The 24030-nt window shown below is 36.2% G+C and overlaps 2 protein-coding genes across 3 annotated transcripts in view; one reads left to right on the forward strand and one right to left on the reverse strand.

Moving 5' to 3' along the window:
- LOC123312907 (aromatic-L-amino-acid decarboxylase) overlaps positions 1–24030 on the reverse strand; it is a 602665-nt gene that overhangs the window by 36176 nt on the left and 542459 nt on the right. For both annotated transcript variants that reach the window (XM_044897485.1, XM_044897483.1), the window contains exons 10-11: positions 16564–16751; positions 16423–16509 (exon numbers count right to left, since the gene is read on the reverse strand). In XM_044897485.1, the coding sequence (XP_044753420.1) occupies positions 16423–16509; positions 16564–16751 (275 nt within the window). The remainder of the gene's footprint in view (positions 1–16422; positions 16510–16563; positions 16752–24030) is intronic.
- On the forward strand, positions 10640–11944 carry LOC123312908. The gene is made up of 3 exons (XM_044897486.1): positions 10640–11100; positions 11171–11831; positions 11885–11944. Exons 1-2 carry the CDS (start codon positions 10792–10794, stop codon positions 11819–11821), a joined length of 960 nt encoding a protein of 319 aa, XP_044753421.1. The 5' UTR covers positions 10640–10791; the 3' UTR covers positions 11822–11831; positions 11885–11944.

The following is a 24030-nucleotide window of genomic DNA, read 5'->3' on the forward strand; positions in this document are numbered from 1 at the left end:
TTTTAAACACTTTTGCAGATCTCTTCCTCCCGATGAAATAAGAAGAGCAACGCACGAAGCATTCCTGAGACGTATAAATAAATGTCTAGAAATTAACGGTCAAAACTTTGAGCATCTTCTCTAGTTATAACTGCGAGAGTTTGCCATGGTTCTCCTAATAGTAACTTGAAGTCGGTTTCAAGAAGGGGTGAAAAATCTACAGCATGGTTCAAATAACAGTTCCTGAAAATTTCATCTTTTTGGCGTGAAGGGAAAAGAAATAGCTGAAAATTCAAGACGAAAAACAGTTTTTTGTGAATAACTCAGAAAATATCCACTTAAGGGCAAGGGTGTGATGCGTACACTCACATTATTTTTTAACGTAGATTCAATATCTGCCATAAAAAATGGGGTTCTAATTTGAAAAAATTGATTTTTCACGATTTTGTCATCCCTAACCTTGAAAGCGATTTTTTCACCCCCTGTATCATGAATCGCGATTTCGATTTTTAAAGTGGATACATCAATCTTACATCTTGAAAAATCCCAAAAATGAAAATTTTCCATCCAAAAACTTCGAAGTTATTCTTGTTTCAGCGTAGCTCTATTTTCGATTTTTTTTTTCGAATTTTCCCGCTCAGAGAGAATTTTCCAACCAAAAATGAATGTTTTTTCAAAATAACTTGAAAATTTCTGCAATAAAAAAATGGTGTTCTTATTTGAAAAACGGAAGCTGACGTCATTTCCGGAAGAACCGGAGGTGCTCATGCCTTGAAAATATTTTAGATTTCATCAGCATCGTGAAATACTTATAAGTGCTGAATTTCATGAAAATACCTTCAGTAGTTTCCCGTATAAATATGGGTGAGGTTCCTCGTGAAAGACCCTGTATAAGTATGAGTCATTCTTTATGGAATACATACAGCATGTTCAAAATGTAGACATTCAGAGATTCTTTTTTATAAATTGATATGCCTTAGTAAATGTTGTATCTAAAAAAAAATAATACAAAAGGGTGGGTTATATATCTGCTAACTACATACAGTGAAATATATACAGTGAAACGTTTGAAAAATACAGATATAGAACTGACCTTCAATATGATTCAATTTGAAATTCTATACTTCACAGATAAAGAGATATATGAAAATCTACAACAGTCTCAATTCTTATAAACGTGATATACTATTGTAAAGGGTTGATAGGTGCTCTTGCTTCTCAAGTATTTTAAATTCCTCCCAGAAATTGACATTTCGAATTCAGATTGGCAAACAGAATATAAAAATTATTTCTGAATCGTCCCAAAAACTATTCAACTGTGACGTTTATCAGAGAGACCGACTGGCTAGAGAGCAAAAAAAGTGGGTGGCCGCTGCGGTGGAGATATTTACTGGCTGACTTTGATAGTTATTTATGAGTATAATGCGGCATCTTTGATCGTTTTCCATCTGGCGGTATTTCCCTTGTTTCTGGTTAAAATGCATTTTTATTCGATACTTTGAGAAGAACAAATAATGTGAATTGTTTGGCGACCAAGTCCGGTTTACCGGTCTTGACGACGGCCCTGTGTCCAAAAATCTGCTGGAAAAGTTCTTGCTTCAGTTTTTTGGGATTGCCGTGGAGTAATCATGATTGATATTTTGGATAAGAACAAGAACCGGAGATTACTATTCGACATTACTGACCACTCTACGGAAAAACATTGAAGAGAAAAGCTATCCAAAGGTGTTTTGTTTTTTTTTAAATTCGTGATTTAGGATTTGAATTACTAGAACACCCCTTATTCACCAAATTTGACTTTATCCGACTATCATCTCTTTTCTCCACTGAAAAAAAGTTTAAATGGTCGTAAACATAAATTTTCTTCCAACGAGGAGGTTATAAAAGCTGTGGAGGTCTGGTTTGCAGATCAGAAAGAAATATTTTTTTCAAAGGTCTATAGACCTGCAACGTCTCTATAGAGACGTTGCAGTTACGCTGTAATAAATGTATCCAATAAAGGGGAGAATATGTTGAGTTATAAAATATTGAAATTTTGTTTGGTTCTATAATAGACTAAGAATTTTTCAATATATCCTCGTATAATAATGAAACATTTATGCATTGAAAATGTCTCTGAATATTAATGTCATATTAGTAATATTTAGGCAATCGAAAGACGGATATAGTTGTATAATACTATAAACTTAGTTGTAAGACGTGTGATGCTTTTTACATTGGAAAAACATATAGGTCATTAGACACCAGAATAAAGGAACATGTAAGAAATTATAATCAAAAAACTGCATTTGGGAACCATCTGAAATCGACCAAACATGAATTTGACAAGAGGAAAGACATACAACAATTACTTAACGCTGGGAGAGGAAATAAGTTGGATTTACTTGAAATATATTAGATAAAGAAAAATTTGAAAAGGGACGTAATCCTTTGAATAACCAAACTGAGACTAATCTCTCATACAAAGCCATTTTTGAAAACCTAATTTAACTCCAAGACTATAATTTAGTGTAGACAGATGATTGACTCTGTGTGATTTGAATAGCGCAGTGTTTGTTTTAAGTGGTTAACCGTGTTTTTGAGAATATAACCCTAAAATTAAAATTAATACTTTCTTGAGACTTCTGGAAATTTTCGATTATTTTGTTGTTTGTGGATGTCAGTTTTCCTATCGAATGTTTAGTGTGAATGCTTTCTCTTTTATTGACAAGTAAGCATATTTTGTGTTTTTATTGTAAGAACTTTAGCAGAATTGTGAAAATAATCTTCTAGAACTCCTGAGGATGCCTAGCAGGCGAAACTAGTCGAGCAGATTTAAAAAAATAAAAATCCAGTGAGGACAAACTTTTTTCTCTCAATGAGTAATTAAGTGACTCATCTCAGTAGCAAAACAAACTCATTTTACCGATGCCCAATTTGGTCCTCACTCTATTTGAATCTGGACAATGTATAGGAAACTTGACACGCATTTGGATATCTTCAAATGGCCACCTGCGAAGTTATCAAAAAACAAAAACCCTCCGGCCCTCCGTTGTCATGCACTTGATTTATGATAAAATTGCGCTTGCTTTCGAGAAGCCCCTCCCATACTGGTGGGATCAACTGGAGCTTGAAGTACACATTGGTTTTCATAGATGACAAGTTGTGTTGAACAGAGAAAATCGTGGATAAATAAAAAATTACTAATGATAAAGAAATAATTTCATCGGAACAAATTGGATTCTGATTAATGGCTCAAAAAGAAATGAAAATTTTAAACTTTTTCGCTAACTTCACGCTTCATACAAAACAATTGTGAATTGTTGGAAAACCTAAAATGATATTGAAGTAATTCCAACAGAAAAAATTGGAACAAATTCGGTACTAAATATTGGCATTGAAATTTTTTTGAAACCAGAAACTCTTGGTGCTGAGTGTGAAGTCAGCACTAAAAATTATGAATGCGAATAAATAAATATCTGTTTGAGATATTTAGATAATGTCAACACAACAAATTAGAACAAATTGAGAACTAAATATTAGTGTTAAAATTTTTTCGGAATTTCAAAATGTTGGTGCTGAGTGTGAAGTCAGCACTAAATCATAGAAATGCGAATTAATCTAAAACCAGATCGGTGCTTGAAAAGATTTTACGGAACAAATTCCGTACTGAATATTGAGTTTAGTTTCAGAATTTGTTCTACCAACTTTTCGCCAACTTCACGCGGCCGAAAGTACCGCTGTCGACTGCTATAGGAATAGAGAAAAACGAGGTTGACATTGTCCGAGAAAGATGCAGATATTTTTTTGGTTGAATTAGACAAACAGTTGCAAAAAAGATTCCGAAAAAATATGGAAATATTGGAAAAAATAAATATTTTGACATGCGACCATTCAAATGACATCACCCTCCGCGTGTCAATCGAATACATTTTTAGCCGTTCCGTTTTGGGTAATGTGTACATTAGCCGGCTAAAGATAAAATTCCCTGACGCAGATGAATATTTTATCGAACTTTAGCCGGTCCTCGAATATAAACCTAAGTTTAGCCGGCTAATCTTAAGTTTATGCTCACACCTATCTTTAGCCGTAACATTTACACGACGCGCAGTCTGCTCTCGAATCCAATAGCTTACTCAAACGAGACACCCTTAGCCCAGTCAGTCATAATTGCCAAAAAAGGAGTCAACCTCGGAATGGAAGATAATAAGCTGTAAATTGGTGTTAACCTTTGTTTTGTCGTCCTAAATATTGTCTCAAAAGTCACAAATGCTATCGTGTCCGCGTCTTAAGCTATTGTAGGTCAAAAGTCATAAAAATCGCGAATTTCGCGAATATATCGATTCCTATTGCCTAAATGAAATTTTGCACTTATTATGGTTGTATAGCATAAAATTCTCTAAAACTTTTGTTTGAACTTTTTTTTCATACCATCAACCGTTTTTGGGAAAGAGCTTGAGCGTACTGTCAAATATGTGCTAATGCAAGATCAAGCTTGGGTTACGGTTATCACTATAAAGTAAAGTAGTTATCAGTATAAAGTAAATTATTCACCAAAAAAATTATAATTTTTTCTAATCATTGCCCATTATTTATGTAATTACATATTATTAATTATTATTTTTGATTGAGATAAGTAACTTAATTATTTATATTTAACCAAAGTATATTATTAATTCATCAACATATAAATCGTGCCTACTACCCGATTCAAACGTGGTTAGGGAAGAACTAAGGATCTCAAGAACGGGGCTAGATGCTTGAAAATGAAATGCTGGAGCCTTTATTAAACAGCCCTCTACTACAACCAGCCGAACTACTTAACATAATATTTTTCAATTACAAAAAAAATGTGGTTTCCGCTGTGGATGCAGAAAATCAGGGCTACTATATTCTTTAGCTTGTGGACAGTGCAATGGACAAGCTTGCCTCAACGCTCCACTATAGCCAAGTAATCCCGATGAAGAAAGCCCATACGATCCTGAAATTCTGAAAGGATGAAGACAATGAATTGAACATTTTTGAGCGACAGCAAGAAGAAGACGAAGAAGAAGAAGATAATTGCTTTCATTCACAATTTTATCATATTTAACATCAACTTTCAATATTCAAACTTACATTTTAATAAATGTATTATATGCCATATTTAATGATAAATAAAGATATATGTGAAATATACTCCTGTCTATCAATCCAAAATATAATTGAAGTATATAATCCAAAAATAATAATACCCATATGTACTATAGAAATAGTTAAATGCGAATAATTATTCAGTTACTTTTTTTTTATTAAATAAGAATTATTGATAATTAGTACATAAATAATAGACATTGTTCAATGATAATTATTTAAGTGAATAATTGACGACTGTATACAACGTACTGATAACTGTAACTTGATCTTGCATCAGCCCATATATGATTGTACGCTGCGCACTCTTCGCGCTCTATCCCAAAAACAGTTGACCGTATGAGAAAAAGTTCAAACAGAAATAGTTGAGAATTTCCTACTCTTCAAATTTCATAATGGGTGTAAATCTCATTTAAGTAATAGGGACCGAGATATTCTCGAAAAAACTATTTTTATGACGTTTGGCCTTCAATATCTTTGGACGCGGACACGATAGCATTTGTGACAATATTTAGAACGGAGAAACAAAGGTTTACACCAATTTACATCTTACATCTTTCATTCCGAGGTGACACCCCTATTATGACTGGGCTACCAGTCTTCTTTAATGCTCGACTAAGAATCGACCGATGCCCGGCTCACCCTGAGTTTCCTTGAAGGGTGCACTTCGTCTAAACCCAGCTCAATCCCTGAGCACCCTCCACGCTCAAATTCTTCTATAACTGACGCCTTTCATTAGCACTTGAATGATATACGCAATAAAACTCGTCATCCTCACACACTTAAGTTTTACCGATTCAGAAGAGTCTTCCATATATCTAAAACAATCACCCTTGAGTTATCATCATATTCGATGGCTTTTGTTTAAATATACAACAATGACAAGTTATTATTGAAGATTTAATAATTTTTCTGAATATGTAGACGCAATTCCACTTCGGTCTGGTACTTTCACCTGCCTATAACTAAATTTATTCGCCAGATAACTCTTATTCTGAGACATGGTACTTTCACCTTCGAATAAATTTTATTCAATGTCAATAAGTATCTGTCTTCCTATCTGAAGGATACCTTATTTCGGTGCTTTAAGATGAAATTATTTGTCGAATAACAATTCTATCAAAACGCGGTATACTACTTTTCACTGATGTGTAAGGTTATGTGCCTACCATATATCTATTATACCAATATTGATAACACGCGTTCTAGACTACACAAAAAGTGAAGCCAAATCGTTGGGAGGAATCCACTTGTACGCATGCGCGAATCAGAAGTTCGAAAATGACAATCAAGATATTGGTCAGGTTGTTTCCATCTTTGATGTTCGATGATTAAATGAATTCGAATGAAGATTTATTTCAAATTCTTGTTCAAATTTTTAGAATAATTTCATGTGAGGCGAAAGTTAATGAATATTAAATTCATCGAGAATGTATCCGTTTTTTCAACTTTCAGTTGAATCAACGACATGAGATCAATCCAAATAAGTGCATAAAAACTATTTACCCAATATTATTATGATTTGTGAAATATTAAGTGCCGAATAGGAATGGTATTTTCCATACTCAGTAAACTCCAGAGTGACATAATAACAAGTTCGTTTTATATTACTGTTTCATACCAGTTTCAATATTGCGTGTATGTGTGAACATCATACTTATCTCACCTCCATGCATAAGAATATTTAGAAGATGAGAAACTGGTAGATATTAGTAACTACAATTCAGCTTTATAGATATAGATGTCGATTTAGATGTTTCACTATTTCAGTACTGAAAAAAACAATCATAAATAGAACTAGAATTACTACCTCAACTCTCAACTGAATTTCAAGACAATAACAGACTTATCTAGATACAATGCAGATAATATACGATAGTAAACAACCTAGAAAAATGTATTCGCAGTCCTGCAATTTTGTTGATTTAGGATCACTTTTCTTAATCTCCACACTCCGCAGGTTTTCTGTGGAAAACACATAATATTTTGTAATGAATCCGAGCGTCTAGTGTTGCAAAATGATGAAGTTTCATGAATTTTGACTTCTAATTATTAGAAATCAACGATGAAATACAAATTACTACGTAATGCAAACCTTAGTATGAACCTGAATCAAATCAATATCAACAAATTGATAGGTTAAGGTCGAAAATATTCAAATGGTTGTGAAGGAAAATCATTTCATTCCTGTCAATTCATAAAACCATGTATCGAAAGAGACAGAGCTAATCAGGTATTTTTATTCTTAATATTTCTGCACTTGCGCAGAAGTCGATTTTGGCCACGGGCTGGCTTCAATTTTCGAAGTCCCATTATCGATATAGAATATAATAGATATATGGTGCCTACCCTTTCTCTATATGCATGAAATACGGTCAAAAAAAGTGATAGGGAGAAACTGAACATTGGGCATGCTAGTTGTCTTTTGATTAGGCCGCACTCACGTTTTTGTGAACAGAAAAGAGACGGGTAACGGCCCGACGATCATTTCTCCCTTCTATAAAATAGCCAATTTCGTACTGGCATTGCTCAGTCCATGTCTCTATGTCTATAGTTGAAACTTACGAATGAGAATTTATTTGTGTTAAAAATTGGAGTAATTTTTAACCCATCTCTATCGCTTGGTGCACATCTCTAGCAACTCAGTGACTACGTTTATCGTTACATGCTTCTGTGAACGTAACCTTAAAATCGCTGTCAATCAGCTGCTCAAAAAAACCGGTGGAACCTGTTGAATCTGCTCAATTTAATTCATTCTTCTTAGATTCTTCGTTCGCTCAAGTGAATTGGAACTTGGTCTAAATTCTTTACGTGAATTTTTAGTGCACTCTCAACTTTTTCAGTCATCTCAAATCTAATAATATTATTTTATATTATAATTATCAATCGATCAACATCTCAAAAAGGTACAGTACTTTTTCACTCAACAAAAAATGTAACCATTTTTTTGCATGTGTCACGTTAGAATATCATTCTACATAATTTTCCTCTCAACATTCACTCCATCGCTATGCATTTTCTCACTATTACATTTGCAATATTCTGCTCTGCATCTCTCTATCATATTTGCATGTATATTTTCTCAATTTTCTCCAAATCTCTCAATCAATCACGTGCTCAATGTACCTAACTGCTTCAACCTCCTCAAAATGCATCTATATTTCATTCACTGTGAATCACATCACCTCGACAATCACTCACATTTTAATTTCTCTAATTTTAGCACCAAGTTCACATTTCACACCACTCTATTAGAAGCTTATATACTTGTATTCACTCTCATTTTGTATACATGTCACCTCAGATTAATTTTACACCTCTTACGATCAGACTTCTCAGGCCTCTTAAGTTTCAGGTACCTCTACGCTCAAGTTGGACACTTCGACGGCTTCTCATAGACCAGATCGAAATCCATCTCACTACACTCAGAACTCTGAATAATGGAATACACTCAATCAACTCTATTGGACAGACTGGTTTGTGATAATGCTCGAGGAGGTCCAATCTGATTTCAACTCAATAAGTATAATTTATTATAAACTTTTGCATGTCTCTATTACCTGAAACTTATGATACTTTATTTCTATTCTCTAACGTTATCAACTGCTCTTCTTGTCTCATTTCAATTATGAATACTATTCATTAATTCTTTCTATGTTTACAATATTTCATTTCTCTACATTGCATTTGTAACACAACTCACCTCAATTTATGTACTCTCATACAACACCTTCTGCTTTTCTAATTGATTTGCTATTCCTGTAAGCGTAGGTAATCATCTCTCTACATTACATTTGTTACACGACTCACCTCAATTTATGTACTCTCATAAAACACCTTCTGCTTTTCTAATAGATTTGCTATTCCTGTAAGCGTTGGTAATCATCTCTCTCTCATTCTGTCTCATTACACCTGTCTCACTACATCACATATCTCTAACTTCTCAAGTTATCACTGCAACCTTCTGTTTTTCTGATAGCGAGACAGTTTATGAAATCGTAAACTCTATCACTGTAAACGTTGTGCTTGCATGATAACACTCACATCAATTCAAACTATCAAGCTCAATTATTATGCAACTCAAAATACATAAACACGTTTTGATGTAAATCTATCTCAATTCTTATCAAACACATAATAATTGATCTTGCTACTCGATACATGAAATTCACTCATCCTGCTCTTTCTCTCAAGCAAATACAACGTTGATTTTCTCATTGAAACATTACTCTCAAATTCTCTCAATAACTTCTCAATAATTGTAAATAGGTTCACTCTGTTTAGATGTTGTATATAATTTTACTTCATGCGAGTGTCTATTTATTATGTGACGTGTTTGATATACAATAAAGATTTTATTTTACCATCTCCAACTCAATCATTTGGTAACAGTCCACTTTTAAGTAATTGCCAAAAATCTCAACACCCAGATTTTTGAACATTTGGTCCTTCGAGCCGGATGGTTGAGTTGGAATAATTATTCATTCATATCACATTCATCTCAAAAAGGTCATGTCTCAAAAGTCGGGAAGATCTTCTCCATCTCCAAAAGAGGATGACGCTCAACTCCAGGTCCCTCCTACTCGATCATCCAGATCTTCCACATCTTCGCAGCCTGATGTGGGACCTCAAACTCGCTCGGCTGGTCTTCCCACCAACCTCAAATTGAAAGTCGCTACTCAAATGAGTAGACTACAACTCATGAAGGACATCTTCTCCAAGCTGTCCAACGTCTCAACATGGACTGTGCAAGATCTGTCACACACTCAAGAACAACTGCAAGACCTTCACAAGAACTTCTCAAAGACTCACTCGTATTTTGAGTCAGCGTGGCCTGAGTCGTGTATCGACCACGAATACTTCGCATCTTCAGTCTTCTTCGAGGAATACTCTCTATTCCAATCAGCCATCTCGAAATTAATACAACTCAATATGTCACTCAATCCTGTGGATTCACAGCCATCCACTTCTGCTCAAGCCCCTCAATCTTCTCAAACTCGTCCTCGATTGCCTGACATCTCAATTCCCACCTTCTCAGGCGACTTCTCAAAATGGCCTGCATTCCGAGACCTTTTTCAATCACTCGTGATCAATAGCACCTCAATTTCTGACATTGAAAGGTTACATTACCTTCGAACATGTCTCTCTCAAGAACCTCTCGACACCATCTCTAGTCTTCCCTTAACGGAAGTCTCGTTCCCCATAGCTTGAAAGAAGCTTATGGATAAATATGAAAATAAAAGGCTGCTCCTCTCTTCTCAATACTCAAAACTTCTCTCCTTCTCATTGGCGAATCAGAAAAATTCTACCGCCTCATCTCTTCGTCAATTTATTGACAGCATCGTCAATCCTCTCCAAAGTTTGAAAGCTCTAGGTGAAGATCTAGAGCAGAATAACAATCTATTGGTGTTCCATACCATCAATCGTATGGATCACGCCTCTCGCACTCATTGGGAAACTCTCATCTCCTCTAACACCGAATTTCCCTCATTCGCTCAGTTGATGGAATTCCTCCAATCCCGCTCTAGAGCTCTAGAATGGACTGAGTCGAACCAGAGACAGTCATCTCAAGAATCCTCTCGCTCTCGCACAACAGTGCACACAATTTCTCAAAAGGTTACTGCTCCAATTAAACCTTCTCCTCCACTCATCTCAAGCAAATCGGCCTCCTCGAACACTCCAATCTCGAAAGTCTCGTCTATGCCCAGCTACACCTGTGATGATTGTGGACACGACCACTTTATTGCAGATTGCCCTCGCTTCTCCAAACGCTCACCTCAAGAAAAAGCTGATGTAGTATTACATCGCATCCTCTGCTCTAACTGCCTCGGTAGACATCATCGCCACTCTTGCAGAACGACAAAGATCTGCAAAATCTGTGGAAGTCGTCATCACACTCTTCTACATGATGCTTCTCTCAGCAGTAAACCACACTGCAAAGTTCCACCGGTACCCCCTCGAGTGCTTCCTCAATCAGCTCTCACATCTCAAAAATCTGCTCAAAGGGAGGTGAGTTCTAGCAACTCAGCTCTACAGCCTTCAAAATAGTTCGAAGAAGCGCTGAATTATTTTTCTTCAGCTACCTCAACCACGACTCAACACTCTCCTCGCCACTGCCATCGCCCATCTCATCACCTCAACAGGATCACACACGGTTCGACTACTCATCGACAGTGGATCCGAGCTGACCTTCATCTCTCAAGATCTAGCCAGAAAACTCAACATCTCTAGAAGGAAGTCGCATGTTGTAATTGTGGGAATTCATGGAAAAACTTCGAAGACACAAGGATCTCTTGCCCTCACTCTCAAGTCGACGTATGACCATCAAACCATAAATATTGATGCTCACATTTTTTCATCATCTTTCTCTAATTTGCCTTCCTTCTATACATGTTTTCAGCAATCTCTACATCTCCAGCACCTCAAGTTAGCTGATCCAGAATACCACATCTCAAGAGCCATCGACATCATTTTGGGTGCTGATGTATATGGCTCAGTTGTTCTTCCTCAGATGAAAAAAGGCCCTCCATCATCTCCAATCGCGCAACTCTCAATCTTCGGCTGGCTAATCCTAGGACCTGTGTGTCAAGAACAGGAACGCCTTCCAATCCAATCTCCAATCTTTCATACCATCTCACAACAGTCACATACGGAACTAGATCAGCTCCATTTTTGGCAATCAGAGTTCTTCTCCAACTTCTCAAAGATGAGGGTCACAACTTTCCACTAGCCATTCCTCCATTGACAAAAGGTCGTTATGTTGATGATATTTGTGGTGGAGCAGATACTGAACATCAACTTCTCGAAATTGCCAAACAACTCCAGAACCTTTGCATGGCGGCCGGCCTTCCGCTAGCAAAATGGCAGTCAAACGTCTCAAGTCTCTCTCACGTCGTTCAAGAGGAAGAATCAACACCCACTCCAATCTCATTCGATGAAGGTTCTCACTCAACTAAAGTGTTAGGTCTAATCTGGTACCCTCAAGAAGACTATTTCACTTTTAAAGTCAGCTCCAATCTATCTGGGTCTTTGATCTCCAAGCGATCAGTTCTATCTCATATTGCTAAAATATTTGATCCACTCGGTTTAGTCTCCCCTGTTACGATTAGGGCTAAAATGTTGTTGCAGGAATTATGGCTCCAAAAGTTATCATGGGACGAACCTCTACCTCAACTACTCCAACAGAAATGGTACGACATCAGTGAAGATCTCTCCAGGCTGGCCAGCATCACAATTCCAAGATGGATTAACACTCAAGAGGGTTCTTTCATTCAACTCCACGGCTTCTCTGATGCATCTCAACTCGCCATTTCAGCCGTTCTCTACCTTCTCGTTCGAACTCCGTCCAAGGAATTCAAAGTTACAATGCTTTGCTCCAAAACCAAAGTATCGCCTTTAAAACCACTCACAATCCCGAGACTCGAATTATCAGCTGCTCTTCTTCTCTCTCGACTCGTTAATTATGCGCATAATGTTTTAGCTCTCAACATTCACTCATCCACTCTATGGACGGACTCCTCAATCACTCTAGCTTGGATCAACACTCACCCTTCACGTTGGAAGGACTTTGTACGGAACAGAGTTGCAACAATCCAAGATCTAACTCCAAGGGCCCATTGGAGGTATATTTCCGGCAAAGACAATCCTGCTGACTGTGCATCACGAGGGTTAACTTCATCTCAACTTCGCAACCACTCGCTATGGTGGACGGGACCACCATGGCTTTCCAAGTCAGAAGATTCATGGCCAAATCGTCAGCCGGCACCGACAACCGACCATGAATCAGAAGCAAGACCAGCCATCACCATACTCACCTCCACTACGTCAGACTACTCATGGAATCTCATCTACAGGTATTCCAGTTTGAATAAATTGTTAAGAATCACCTCTATTTGTTCAAAGGTTCTCGCACGACTCCAACGCAAGCTGGATCCAGCACACCTCACACACCTGACTTCAACTGACTTGGAAGCATCTCGAATTTTCTGGATAAAGGCAACTCAAAAAGTCTACTTTCCACATGAACTCAAGGCTCTTCAATCACAGACTCCACTTCACTCTTCACATGTAATCAGTAGACTCACTCGACAACTCGACAACAATGGTGTAATTCGTGTAGGCGGACGAATTTCCCATTCTCAGCTCGACCCAGATAGCAAGCATCCAATTATTCTTCCTCAACACTCTCAATTTACTTCTTTGGTTATAGATGAAACTCACCAAACAACTCTACATGTGCAAGGCACTGTGGCACCGCTCTCAACAACTCATGGCACAACTACCCACATCTCAAGTGCAGCCATCTCATCCATTCCTCCACACTCTGAGGATTGAAAGCAGTCTTTTCGCTCCAGTTATGGGTGGATTGAGTAGCTCAGACACTGGAGTGATGGATTGCCTCAACTTCCTCACAATGGATAATTTACGAAGACCTACTCGATTATAATCAACTACGTTAATTATGGCGGCCGGAATGTTAAAAATTGGAGTAATTTTTAACCCATCTCTATCGCTTGGTGCACATCTCTAGCAACTCAGTGACTACGTTTATCGTTACATGCTTCTGTGAACGTAACCTTAAAATCGCTGTCAATCAGCTGCTCAAAAAAACCGGTGGAACCTGTTGAATCTGCTCAATTTAATTCATTCTTCTTAGATTCTTCGTTCGCTCAAGTGAATTGGAACTTGGTCTAAATTCTTTACGTGAATTTTTAGTGCACTCTCAACTTTTTCAGTCATCTCAAATCTAATAATATTATTTTATATTATAATTATCAATCGATCAACATCTCAAAAAGGTACAGTACTTTTTCACTCAACAAAAAATGTAACCATTTTTTTGCATGTGTCACGTTAGAATATCATTCTACATAATTTTCCTCTCAACATTCACTCCATCGCTATGCATTTTCTCACTATTACATTTGCAATATTCTGCTCTGCATCTCTCTATCATATTTGCATGTATATTTTCTCAATTTTCTCCAAATCTCTCAATCAATCACGTGCTCAATGTACCTAACTGCTTCAACCTCCTCAAAATGCATCGATATTTCATTCACTGTGAATCACATCACCTCGACAATCACTCACATTTTAATTTCTCTAATTTTAGCACCAAGTTCACATTTCACACCACTCTATTAGAAGCTTATATACTTGTATTCACTCTCATTTTGTATACATGTCACCTCAGATTAATTTTACACCTCTTACGATCAGACTTCTCAGGCCTCTTAAGTTTCAGGTACCTCTACGCTCAAGTTGGACACTTCGACGGCTTCTCATAGACCAGATCGAAATCCATCTCACTACACTCAGAACTCTGAATAATGGAATACACTCAATCAACTCTATTGGACAGACTGGTTTGTGATAATGCTCGAGGAGGTCCAATCTGATTTCAACTCAATAAGTATAATTTATTATAAACTTTTGCATGTCTCTATTACCTGAAACTTATGATACTTTATTTCTATTCTCTAACGTTATGAACTGCTCTTCTTGTCTCATTTCAATTATGAATACTATTCATTAATTCTTTCTATGTTTACAATATTTCATTTCTCTACATTGCATTTGTAACACAACTCACCTCAATTTATGTACTCTCATACAACACCTTCTGCTTTTCTAATAGATTTGCTATTCCTGTAAGCGTAGGTAATCATCTCTCTACATTACATTTGTTACACGACTCACCTCAATTTATGTACTCTCATAAAACACCTTCTGCTTTTCTAATAGATTTGCTATTCCTGTAAGCGTTGGTAATCATCTCTCTCTCATTCTGTCTCATTACACCTGTCTCACTACATTACATATCTCTAACTTCTCAAGTTATCACTGCAACCTTCTGTTTTTCTGATAGCGAGACAGTTTATGAAATCGTAAACTCTATCACTGTAAACGTTGTGCTTGCATGATAACACTCACATCAATTCAAACTATCAAGCTCAATTATTATGCAACTCAAAATACATAAACACGTTTTGATGTAAATCTATCTCAATTCTTATCAAACACATAATAATTGATCTTGCTACTCGATACATGAAATTCACTCAACCTGCTCTTTCTCTCAAGCAAATACAACGTTGATTTTCTCATTGAAACATTACTCTCAAATTCTCTCAATAACTTCTCAATAATTGTAAATAGGTTCACTCTGTTTAGATGTTGTATATAATTTTACTTCATGCGAGTGTCTATTTATTATGTGACGTGTTTGATATACAATAAAGATTTTATTTTACCATCTCCAACTCAATCATTTGGTAACAGTCCACTTTTAAGTAATTGCCAAAAATCTCAACACCCAGATTTTTGAACAATTTGCCAAAAATGAACGTAGATCGAATGTCGGTACGTCATTATTGGTAGAATTTTTTAGATTCTTGATGTATGGCGATTCAAATTGTGATTCGTACGAAATATTCGCTTTTCAGTTGGAATTATGACAATAAAGTGTCTGATCTTACACTAATCAGTTAAAAGTAGTATACCGTGTTTTTATAAAATTGTTAACCGTAAAATATCCGGTACTTATTAAAGTATCGAAATGAGGTATCCTTAGATAGAAAATTATCTGACAGATACTTATTCAACTAAGGCCCGGTACTTTCACCTTCGAATAAATTTTATTCACTGTCAATAAGTATCTGTCGAATAATTTCCCATCTGAAGGATACCTTATTTGGGTGCTTTCAGATGCAATTATTCGACAAATAACAATTATATGAAAACGCGGTATACTACTTTTCACTGATTGATGTAAAATAATACACCGTATTGTAGAAATTGTCATAATTCCAACTAGAAAGCAAATATTTCGTGAAAATCACACAAAGAATAACCATATATCAAGAATCTAAGAAATTCAACCAATAATGATGTACTGACATTCGATCTATGACAAATAAACTCTTTTAATTAAGTTTCAATGACAGATTTATTCGATGAAAATCTGAAACTGAAAAGACTGCATTTTTACTTATTCTATGAATAAGACTTATCTATCGAATAAATTAAGTTATTCGCACGTGAAAGTAGCGGGCCTAAGTGAAAGTGAAAGTACCGGACCTAAAGCACGGCTGTTCAGTTCAAATTCGAGTCAAGTTCAATATTGAAGTACAACTTGTCAAAATTGTACCGAATGCTCCATGTTGTGCTTGGGTCAAATGAAAACTAGGTTAGAACGTGAACTGTACAACTGATCAAAATTACATAATGCTGGAGTAATAGAACGAAATAGTCGCTTTTCACAAAATCTATTTTCTATAACAACATAAATGACTCGGATTTTAGAATGACGCAGGAAAATGAACTCACCTCAAAGACACATTACCACTCGAAGTATTATCTTCCGACTTATTTTGGAAGAGAAATGCTAAGGGCCAACTTATCCAAGATGGACTCCTGAAAATTTAATTTCTTGAGTAATTTAGGAGATTAAATATAATATATGCTTACGATGGTGATTGAACAGAATCATGAGTTTTTGCACGAGTCTCTCCAATGATTCTTCTTGTTGTAGACGCCGCGATAGATGGGTTGTAAATTTTGGGATCGCTTACCATACGAACAAAAAAGGATCTCTTGTACGCCAAAATATTTCGCTTCTTCTCTAGCGAAAGTTCATATACTTCATCCTGAATCTCCTAAAAAAGAAATTATTTTGTTTTTACAAAGATATTATACGAGTTTAATGTATTTCTCCAACAGTGTGTATTATATAATAGTATAATTAAAGGAGAGGAATACCAGTTATTTCAGTTTGGCATGATGATATCGTTGCTGAAATCGATAGTCAATATACTAGATTAAACAGTTTCATTGTAGCATTCCTCTACATTAATTAAATTATACGAGATTGGCGATAATAGAAATGCTGATAGAAAATAATGTAAAACGTTTTCACGACAGAAAAAATATATTCTAAATTTGTACTGTAGTTTTGATAATCGAAGTGATTCATCTTCAAAAGAATTCACGAAAATCAACATTAACCAAGGTTTACAGTATAAACGGTATATAAAAATGGTTTATCTTCGCATATTGAGCAACCTCCAATCAATTAATAGGAGCACTTTATACATATAGTGTATAGTATAGCTCTTTTTTGAAGGAAATAAGTTCAAAAAATCCTAAAGCTGAGTTTACATTAGTATATAGGAGCCTACATATTACTCCGACGTGACGTGGGACCACGTCTGTATGCACCTTAATTCTTTCTCAAATGCACTCGGGCAATAATTATTCGCTTCCAGTGAAATTTCGCTTTAACCATGTCAGATTCTGACGTGTTTTATCGCTATAGATAGAGAGAAAGAGAGCAAGCAACCTTGCGTATAGGTCTATGTCTCCAGTTCCCCCAAATTTGAATTTTTGAATTTTTCTGACACTAAAGTTTTGTACTAGTTTCATACCGAAATGTACCGTTGAAAAAAAGTTTTGTACCCCTAATTAAAATGAGAAAATACGGTTTTTAGTTTGAGGGGGTCGTAGAACTGCTCACCCTGCTCTTCCGAAATTGCAATTTTTTTTAATCTCAAAGTTTTGTACTAGTTTTGTACCGAAATGTACAAGAAAAAATTTTGTACCCTAAGATTAGGGGGTCTTAGGAAAGTTTCAAATTGGGGGGGCTGGGAACATGTTTTCGAAATAATGAGATTTCGGTTTCCGAAACAAGCTAAAACATGTGTACTAGTTTTGTACCGAAATGTACCGTCACAAAAACGGCACACTTCTCTTCCCCGGGGGTGTACCTGTGCTCCATATAAAGTACTGAGGCTTCAGGGGTGTTTTTTTTTACACCAAGGAATATGGGATATTGGTTTTGTGCTTTTTTGATACTGAAATGTACCTTCGATTGAAAATTTTGTAGCCCCAAATAGAATGAGTGAATTATCATTTTCAATAAAAGGCTATAGGCAAGTACACCCCAATTTTGAAAATGCAAATTTTTTCTATGTAAAAATTTCGTACTGGTTTTGTATCGTCAAGAAAAGTTTTGTACTCTGAGATTAGGGGGTCTTAGGAGAATTCCAGGGATGGAGACATCTTTTCGAAGTAAAAAGATTTTGGTTTTCGAAACAAACTGAAACATGTGTACTAGTTTGGTACCGATATGTACCGTTCAACTTTTTTCTCAACATCCTCCGTCCCTAGATTTATCTCCCTACTGCACAGATCATAATTTTCCTCTTGATAAAGTCAAATTTGATTAACCTAAGATCAGAATGAAATACATGGCGACGCGACGTTGGAAAAAGTCATAATTTTTGCACTTGTTTAACGCTGAAGTTCTGTACCGAAATGTACCGTTGAAAAAAGTTTTGTACCCCTAATTGTAATGATTGAAGATGGCCGCGACTGATACGGAAGTGTCAGATCGAGATATCGACGAAATCTCAAATAAATGTGAAAATAACACATCGAGAACTTTTAAATTATTATTATTATTATTATTAAAATGTTGCTTAAAATCGACTAAAACATGCGTTTGCAAAAATTGTTTAGCAGTTTTTCACGATAGCTGTGCAAGACGGAATAAAAACATCAATTTCGTTAGTGCGTCAATAGTTGAGTGTTGTGAAGCTGAACAAAAACGAACAAACGAACAAAACTACAATTCAGAAAGGCAGAACGAAGAAATTAATCAGCTTAAACTAGAGGTGAAATACCTAAAGATGTTAGTGGAAGAAAAGAAGGACAAGAATAGAATTCTTAACCTCAACAATTCCCTATTATTGGAAAGGTTGAAGGATCGAAAAGAAGAAAAAAATGTAGACACCTTTAAAAAAAACGAAATCACGAAATCTGTTATCAGTAAAAACACAACGTCAAAATTTAATATTAAATCTCAACATGGTTTAAATTACGCGCATGCTGTTGCGGGACAGTCAACAGTGCCATCACAGACCAGAGAACCACAGAACACAAATAATAGAAGAGAACTACCGGAGAGTAATGTCAATAATGACATTGACATTCAAAACAATGAACAAACATTTGCCCAACAAAAGGAAATCATTATAAACGATAATCAAGCAAAACAAGATATTTTGGAAAACACAAATAATTTCCAGACAGTAAAATACAAACGGAAAAATCAAAGAAGACCCATGAAGAACCTGGGTACAGCTAAACTAAACGACAAAGAAAAAGATACTGGATTTCGCGGAGCTGAAAGGAAAGTTTGGCTATATACCAATCGTATTAAGAAACAAGTCTCGGAAGAAATGATCGAAGAATACATCAAAATGCAAAAAGGCATGGAAAACTGTAATATTGAGGTCAAAGAATTGGAAGGTGATCCCCGCTTTAATAAAAGATTTCTAGTCACAGCACCAATCAGTAGGAAGGATATCATGTATGATCCTTCTTTCTGGCCGGAAGGAGTTGGCATCAAGAGATTCAATTTCACAATGCACAAGGAATTCTTAAACAAGAGTGCGAACTTTCGTTAAGAATTGCCATCAAGTATACTCTACAGGGTGCACTCATAACATCTAATTTTTTCATCAAAATCTTCAATCAATTGGAAACTCTGTGGATAAGCTGGAAGAGGTAATACAGTCTTCTGGAACTGAACGGAACTTGACAGCGCTATTTCTCAGTGAAAACTGGGAAATCAAGGATCAAATTCAGAATTATGGAATTAAGGGTTTTCAATTGGCGAGCTTCTATTGTAGACCACCAAACAGACAAGGAGGGTCAGCAATTTATGTGAAACAAGGCACCACCTACCGTATAAGACATAATTTGATCAAAATGTCAGTGGAGGAAATAATTGAGATATCTTCCATCGACATGAAGCTGGGAAAGAATCTTATTACTGTGATATCTATTTACACAACACCAGGAAATACCAAGGCTTTTTTAGAGAGATTTGAAGAGGTCCTGAATATTGTTTGTTGGGACAAGACGGTTATTATTGGAGGAGACTTCAACATAGATTTGTTAAACCCAGAAAATCAAGAAGCATTATCCTTTAATGACTTGATGAGCTCTTATGGAGTGCATCCAACCATAATGGAACCCACAAGAACAACAGCTACTACTAAAAAATGTATAGATAATATATTAACTAATGAACAACAGTATGTGTCTGAAAATATACAAACAAAAATTTCGGACCATAAAACAGCACAAATATCAACAATACCTATACAAAAAATATCTACAAAATATCAATTTAAAAGAATGATGTCCAAGGAAAGAACTGATAACTTAGCAAAACGACTGGAATATGTAAACTGGAATGGTCTACATAAAATACCGAAACACGATATTAACAAGCAGTGGAATACCTTCTTGGGACTGTTTATGAATGAATTTCAGAATGCATGTCCGCTGAAGAGAATGCCTGTTATTAAGCCAAAGCATATTAGACCAGAGAACGAATATATAAAAAACTGCAAGATGAAACTTGACATCCTACATCTATACAAAACAAAGAACTCTGCTTTCAATGAGGCCTATAAAAAGGTAAAGAAAGAATATGACAACCTACTAAGAAATGAAAAACGGAAATTATTTAAGAAGCAAATTGTAGAGTCAGACATCAAAACTAAAAGTTTGTGGAACATAGTCAGAACCATCAAAGGCCAAGGTACAAGAACTTCCCCCATTTTAGAAAATCCTAAGGAGATGGCAGAGCGATTTAATCCTTACTTTTCAACATCGGCTAAAAACACAATAAAACAAAGAATATCACAAGTTTCCTCCCATATTCCACCAAATCCTAATACATTTCGATTCGAAAAAGTAAATGAGAAGGAAATTCTAAGTATGATTGATCTGTTGAAAAAAGCAGCTCTGGAATAGATGGTGTGCCAGTGAACGTGATCAAAAGATGTAAAGAACAACTTGCCCGTCCCTTGACATACCTGATCAATAACTCGCTGGAACTGGGTGAATTTCCTGAACATTTAAAACAAGCACTTGTGAAACCATTGTTCAAGAAGGGTTGTGAAGATGCACTAGAAAATTAAAGGCCAATAAGCCTACTTCCATCTTTCTCAAAAATATTTGAACTCGTGGTGAGCAAGCAACTAATGGCTTTCCTTATTGATCAGAATATTCTGTTCTCCTCACAACATGGATTCATAAAAGGAAAATCTACCCAGACGGCAATATACGAGTTCATTAGGAAAACCTTGGGGGCCCTGGAGGGTTCGGAAATTGTGATGGCCGTCTTTCTTGATCTTTCGAAGGCTTTCGATACTCTCAACCACTAACACATACTGCAAAAGATGAATTCCTATGGAATAAGAGATATCCCACTTAAATGGTTCAGATCATATCTCTCTTCTCGAACACAACAAGTCTTAATCACCAACGAAGAAACCCAAGCCGTCTCAGATCCACTTCCAGTTGATTTGGGTGTACCACAAGAAAGCATTTTGGGTCCTTTTATTTTCATTGTCTTTATTAATGATCTATTTGCTGAGACATCCTTAATCACCGATTGCTCATTGATGATTTATGCTGATGACACCAATATTTTATTGAAAGCAAAAACTCTTGGTGCTCTGAAATGCCTGATTGAATCTACCATCACAAAAGTAAATGAGTGGTTTCTTAAAAATCAGTTATGTTTGAACACTCAGAAGACAAGTATTGTAATGTTTCACACCAACCACGCAAATGTTGAAATTCCTCAGTGCATTGAGACAGTGGATTATAAGCTTCCCCTGGAAAGAAATTGTAACTTTTTGGGCTTGACCATAGATGAAAGTCTCAACTGGCGTGACAATGTCACCAACTTATGTGGAAAACTCAGTTCTATATGTTACTCCTTGGGTGTCCTGAGTAGATACCTTGACTCAACATCTATTTATTTATTTATTTATAAATAGGAACCCTCACAGGAAAATATCCCACTTGCAAGGGTTCACAGAATAAAAACAAGAATTTTACAAGAAGAAAATGAGAAAACAATATATAGGTATACAAGCAGCTCCAATTTTAAAGATCCCCAACATCTGATCTGAACAAAAAAATGAAATTCAACAGTTAAAAAAGCACAGAAAATCCCATCTTACGGGATGCGGAATAAACAAGAGTTAATACTCCTCCTAAAACTAGCCATCGATACATCAAATATGTCAATTTTACCCAAATATGTATTATAAAAGCGCATCATCCTCAAAAAAACAGAGTTGTAAAACAATGAGGTGCGAGCCCTAGGAACGGAGAAAAGCGTCCTCTGTCGGGTGTTGACGCTCGGAATATTATTATTATTATTATTATTATTAAGAATATACAGAAGAGTTGAGATCGTAATCTATAAACTCATATAAAAAAAAAAATAGAATTAATATTGAATGTTATAAAATTAATAAGTAGAAAATTGAAATTGTTACTCAAAATTCGATAAAGAAAAATGCCGTCAGAGACCATTCTCCTCCGCTCCAGGGTTGACATCTTATGCAGCTCTAAGCTGGCTTCATAATCTAGTTGACACGGATGACGGCACCTATAGTTAAGATTCTTTATGAATTTTCTTTGTACACTCTCCACTCTATCAACATATTTGTAATAAAAAGGTGACCAGATTGGCGTTGCATATTCTAGAGTGCTCCGCACTAAACTGAAATAAAGGGTCCTCAAAGCAGTCACATTTTGGAACTGCTTTGTCACCCTTAAGATGAATCCAAGCATTCTGAAAGCCCTTGCGACAATCTGCTCCACATGCGCAGCAAACGATAATTTAGAATCCAATACTACGCCGAGATCCTTGACCTTGGTCACTTTGCCAATCGCTCTTCCTTCAATAGAGAGTGGATGATCTATAGGATTCGTATTTTTCGTGAAGCTGATATGGTTACATTTTTCTATATTCAAAGTAAAGTATCTACCAGAGCAAAACCTGGAAAACCGATCAAGGTCTTCCTGAAAACCAACAGAATCCCCCCGTGAGCAAATGCGCCTGAAAATCTTGAGATCGTCCGCATACAGCTCGTAATAGGTGTTCAAAAAGCATGAAGACACATCGTCAATATACATGGCAAAAAGAAGGGGACCCAAATGGGAGCCTTGAGGTACTCCTGAAGTAACATCTGCCACATCCGAGGAAACACCGTTCACCACAACGTATTGTCTTCTATTAGATATGTAAGTCTCAAGCCATTTCGACAAAGATCCCACTATTCCAAACGAAGAAAGAATCCTAATAAGAGTTCCATGGTGCACCTTGTCAAACGCCTTGGCCATGTCGGTATAAACTGCATCGACCAGTATACCCAAGTCGAAGCTCTCTGAAAGGAAATGCATGTAAGGAGCTAAATTAGTTAAAACCGACCTTCCCCTGAAGAATCCATGCTGGTTCACAGTGATTCTAGGCCCAATGAAATGAAACAGTTGATCGGTAACAATCGATTCAAATATCTTACCAAAGTGGCTTAGAATAGAGATTGGCCTATAATTAAATATTTGATTATTTTTACCACATTTATGAACAGGGACAACTTTTGCAAGTTTCCATTTTTCAGGAAATAGGCCTTGTTGAATTGATTGATTGAAAATTAGATGTAGTGGTTCAACCAAGCTGTCAATACATGATTTTATGAAAATGGCTGGAATCTGATCAGGACCTGAACCTTTGTTGGTACTGAGGCTTTCAATTTTCTTCACAATATCTGAGAACTCGATTTGATTTATGGACACACATCCTAGCCCTCTGGAGCGAGTCTCATCGATCTCACAAATAATTGGCTTATTGGGATCCTCATACACTCCGGTAAAATACTTCATAAATGCATTCGACACCGTCACATCAGTATCATAGGTCACGCCATCATGAATCAAAGATTCCGGGATATTTTTTTTTTTCTGACTTCAGAAACATATGACCAGAAATGCTTGGAGTCTCTTGTAATATTAATCTCGATTTGAGACATATGTTCGGAATAATCTTTGTTGATAGAGCGT

This window comes from Coccinella septempunctata, chromosome 5 (assembly GCF_907165205.1).
Source record: "Coccinella septempunctata chromosome 5, icCocSept1.1, whole genome shotgun sequence".
In the NCBI taxonomy this organism is placed as follows: domain Eukaryota; kingdom Metazoa; phylum Arthropoda; class Insecta; order Coleoptera; family Coccinellidae; genus Coccinella; species Coccinella septempunctata.

Excerpts from the sequence above, each read along its gene's own strand:
- LOC123312908 (XM_044897486.1), top strand. The coding sequence starts at position 10,792 with ATGCCCAGCTACACCTGTGATGATTGTGGACACGACCACTTTATTGCA. Across the intron at positions 11,101-11,170 it reads AAAAATCTGCTCAAAGGGAG|CTACCTCAACCACGACTCAA; the intron begins GTGAGTTCTAGC and ends ATTTTTCTTCAG.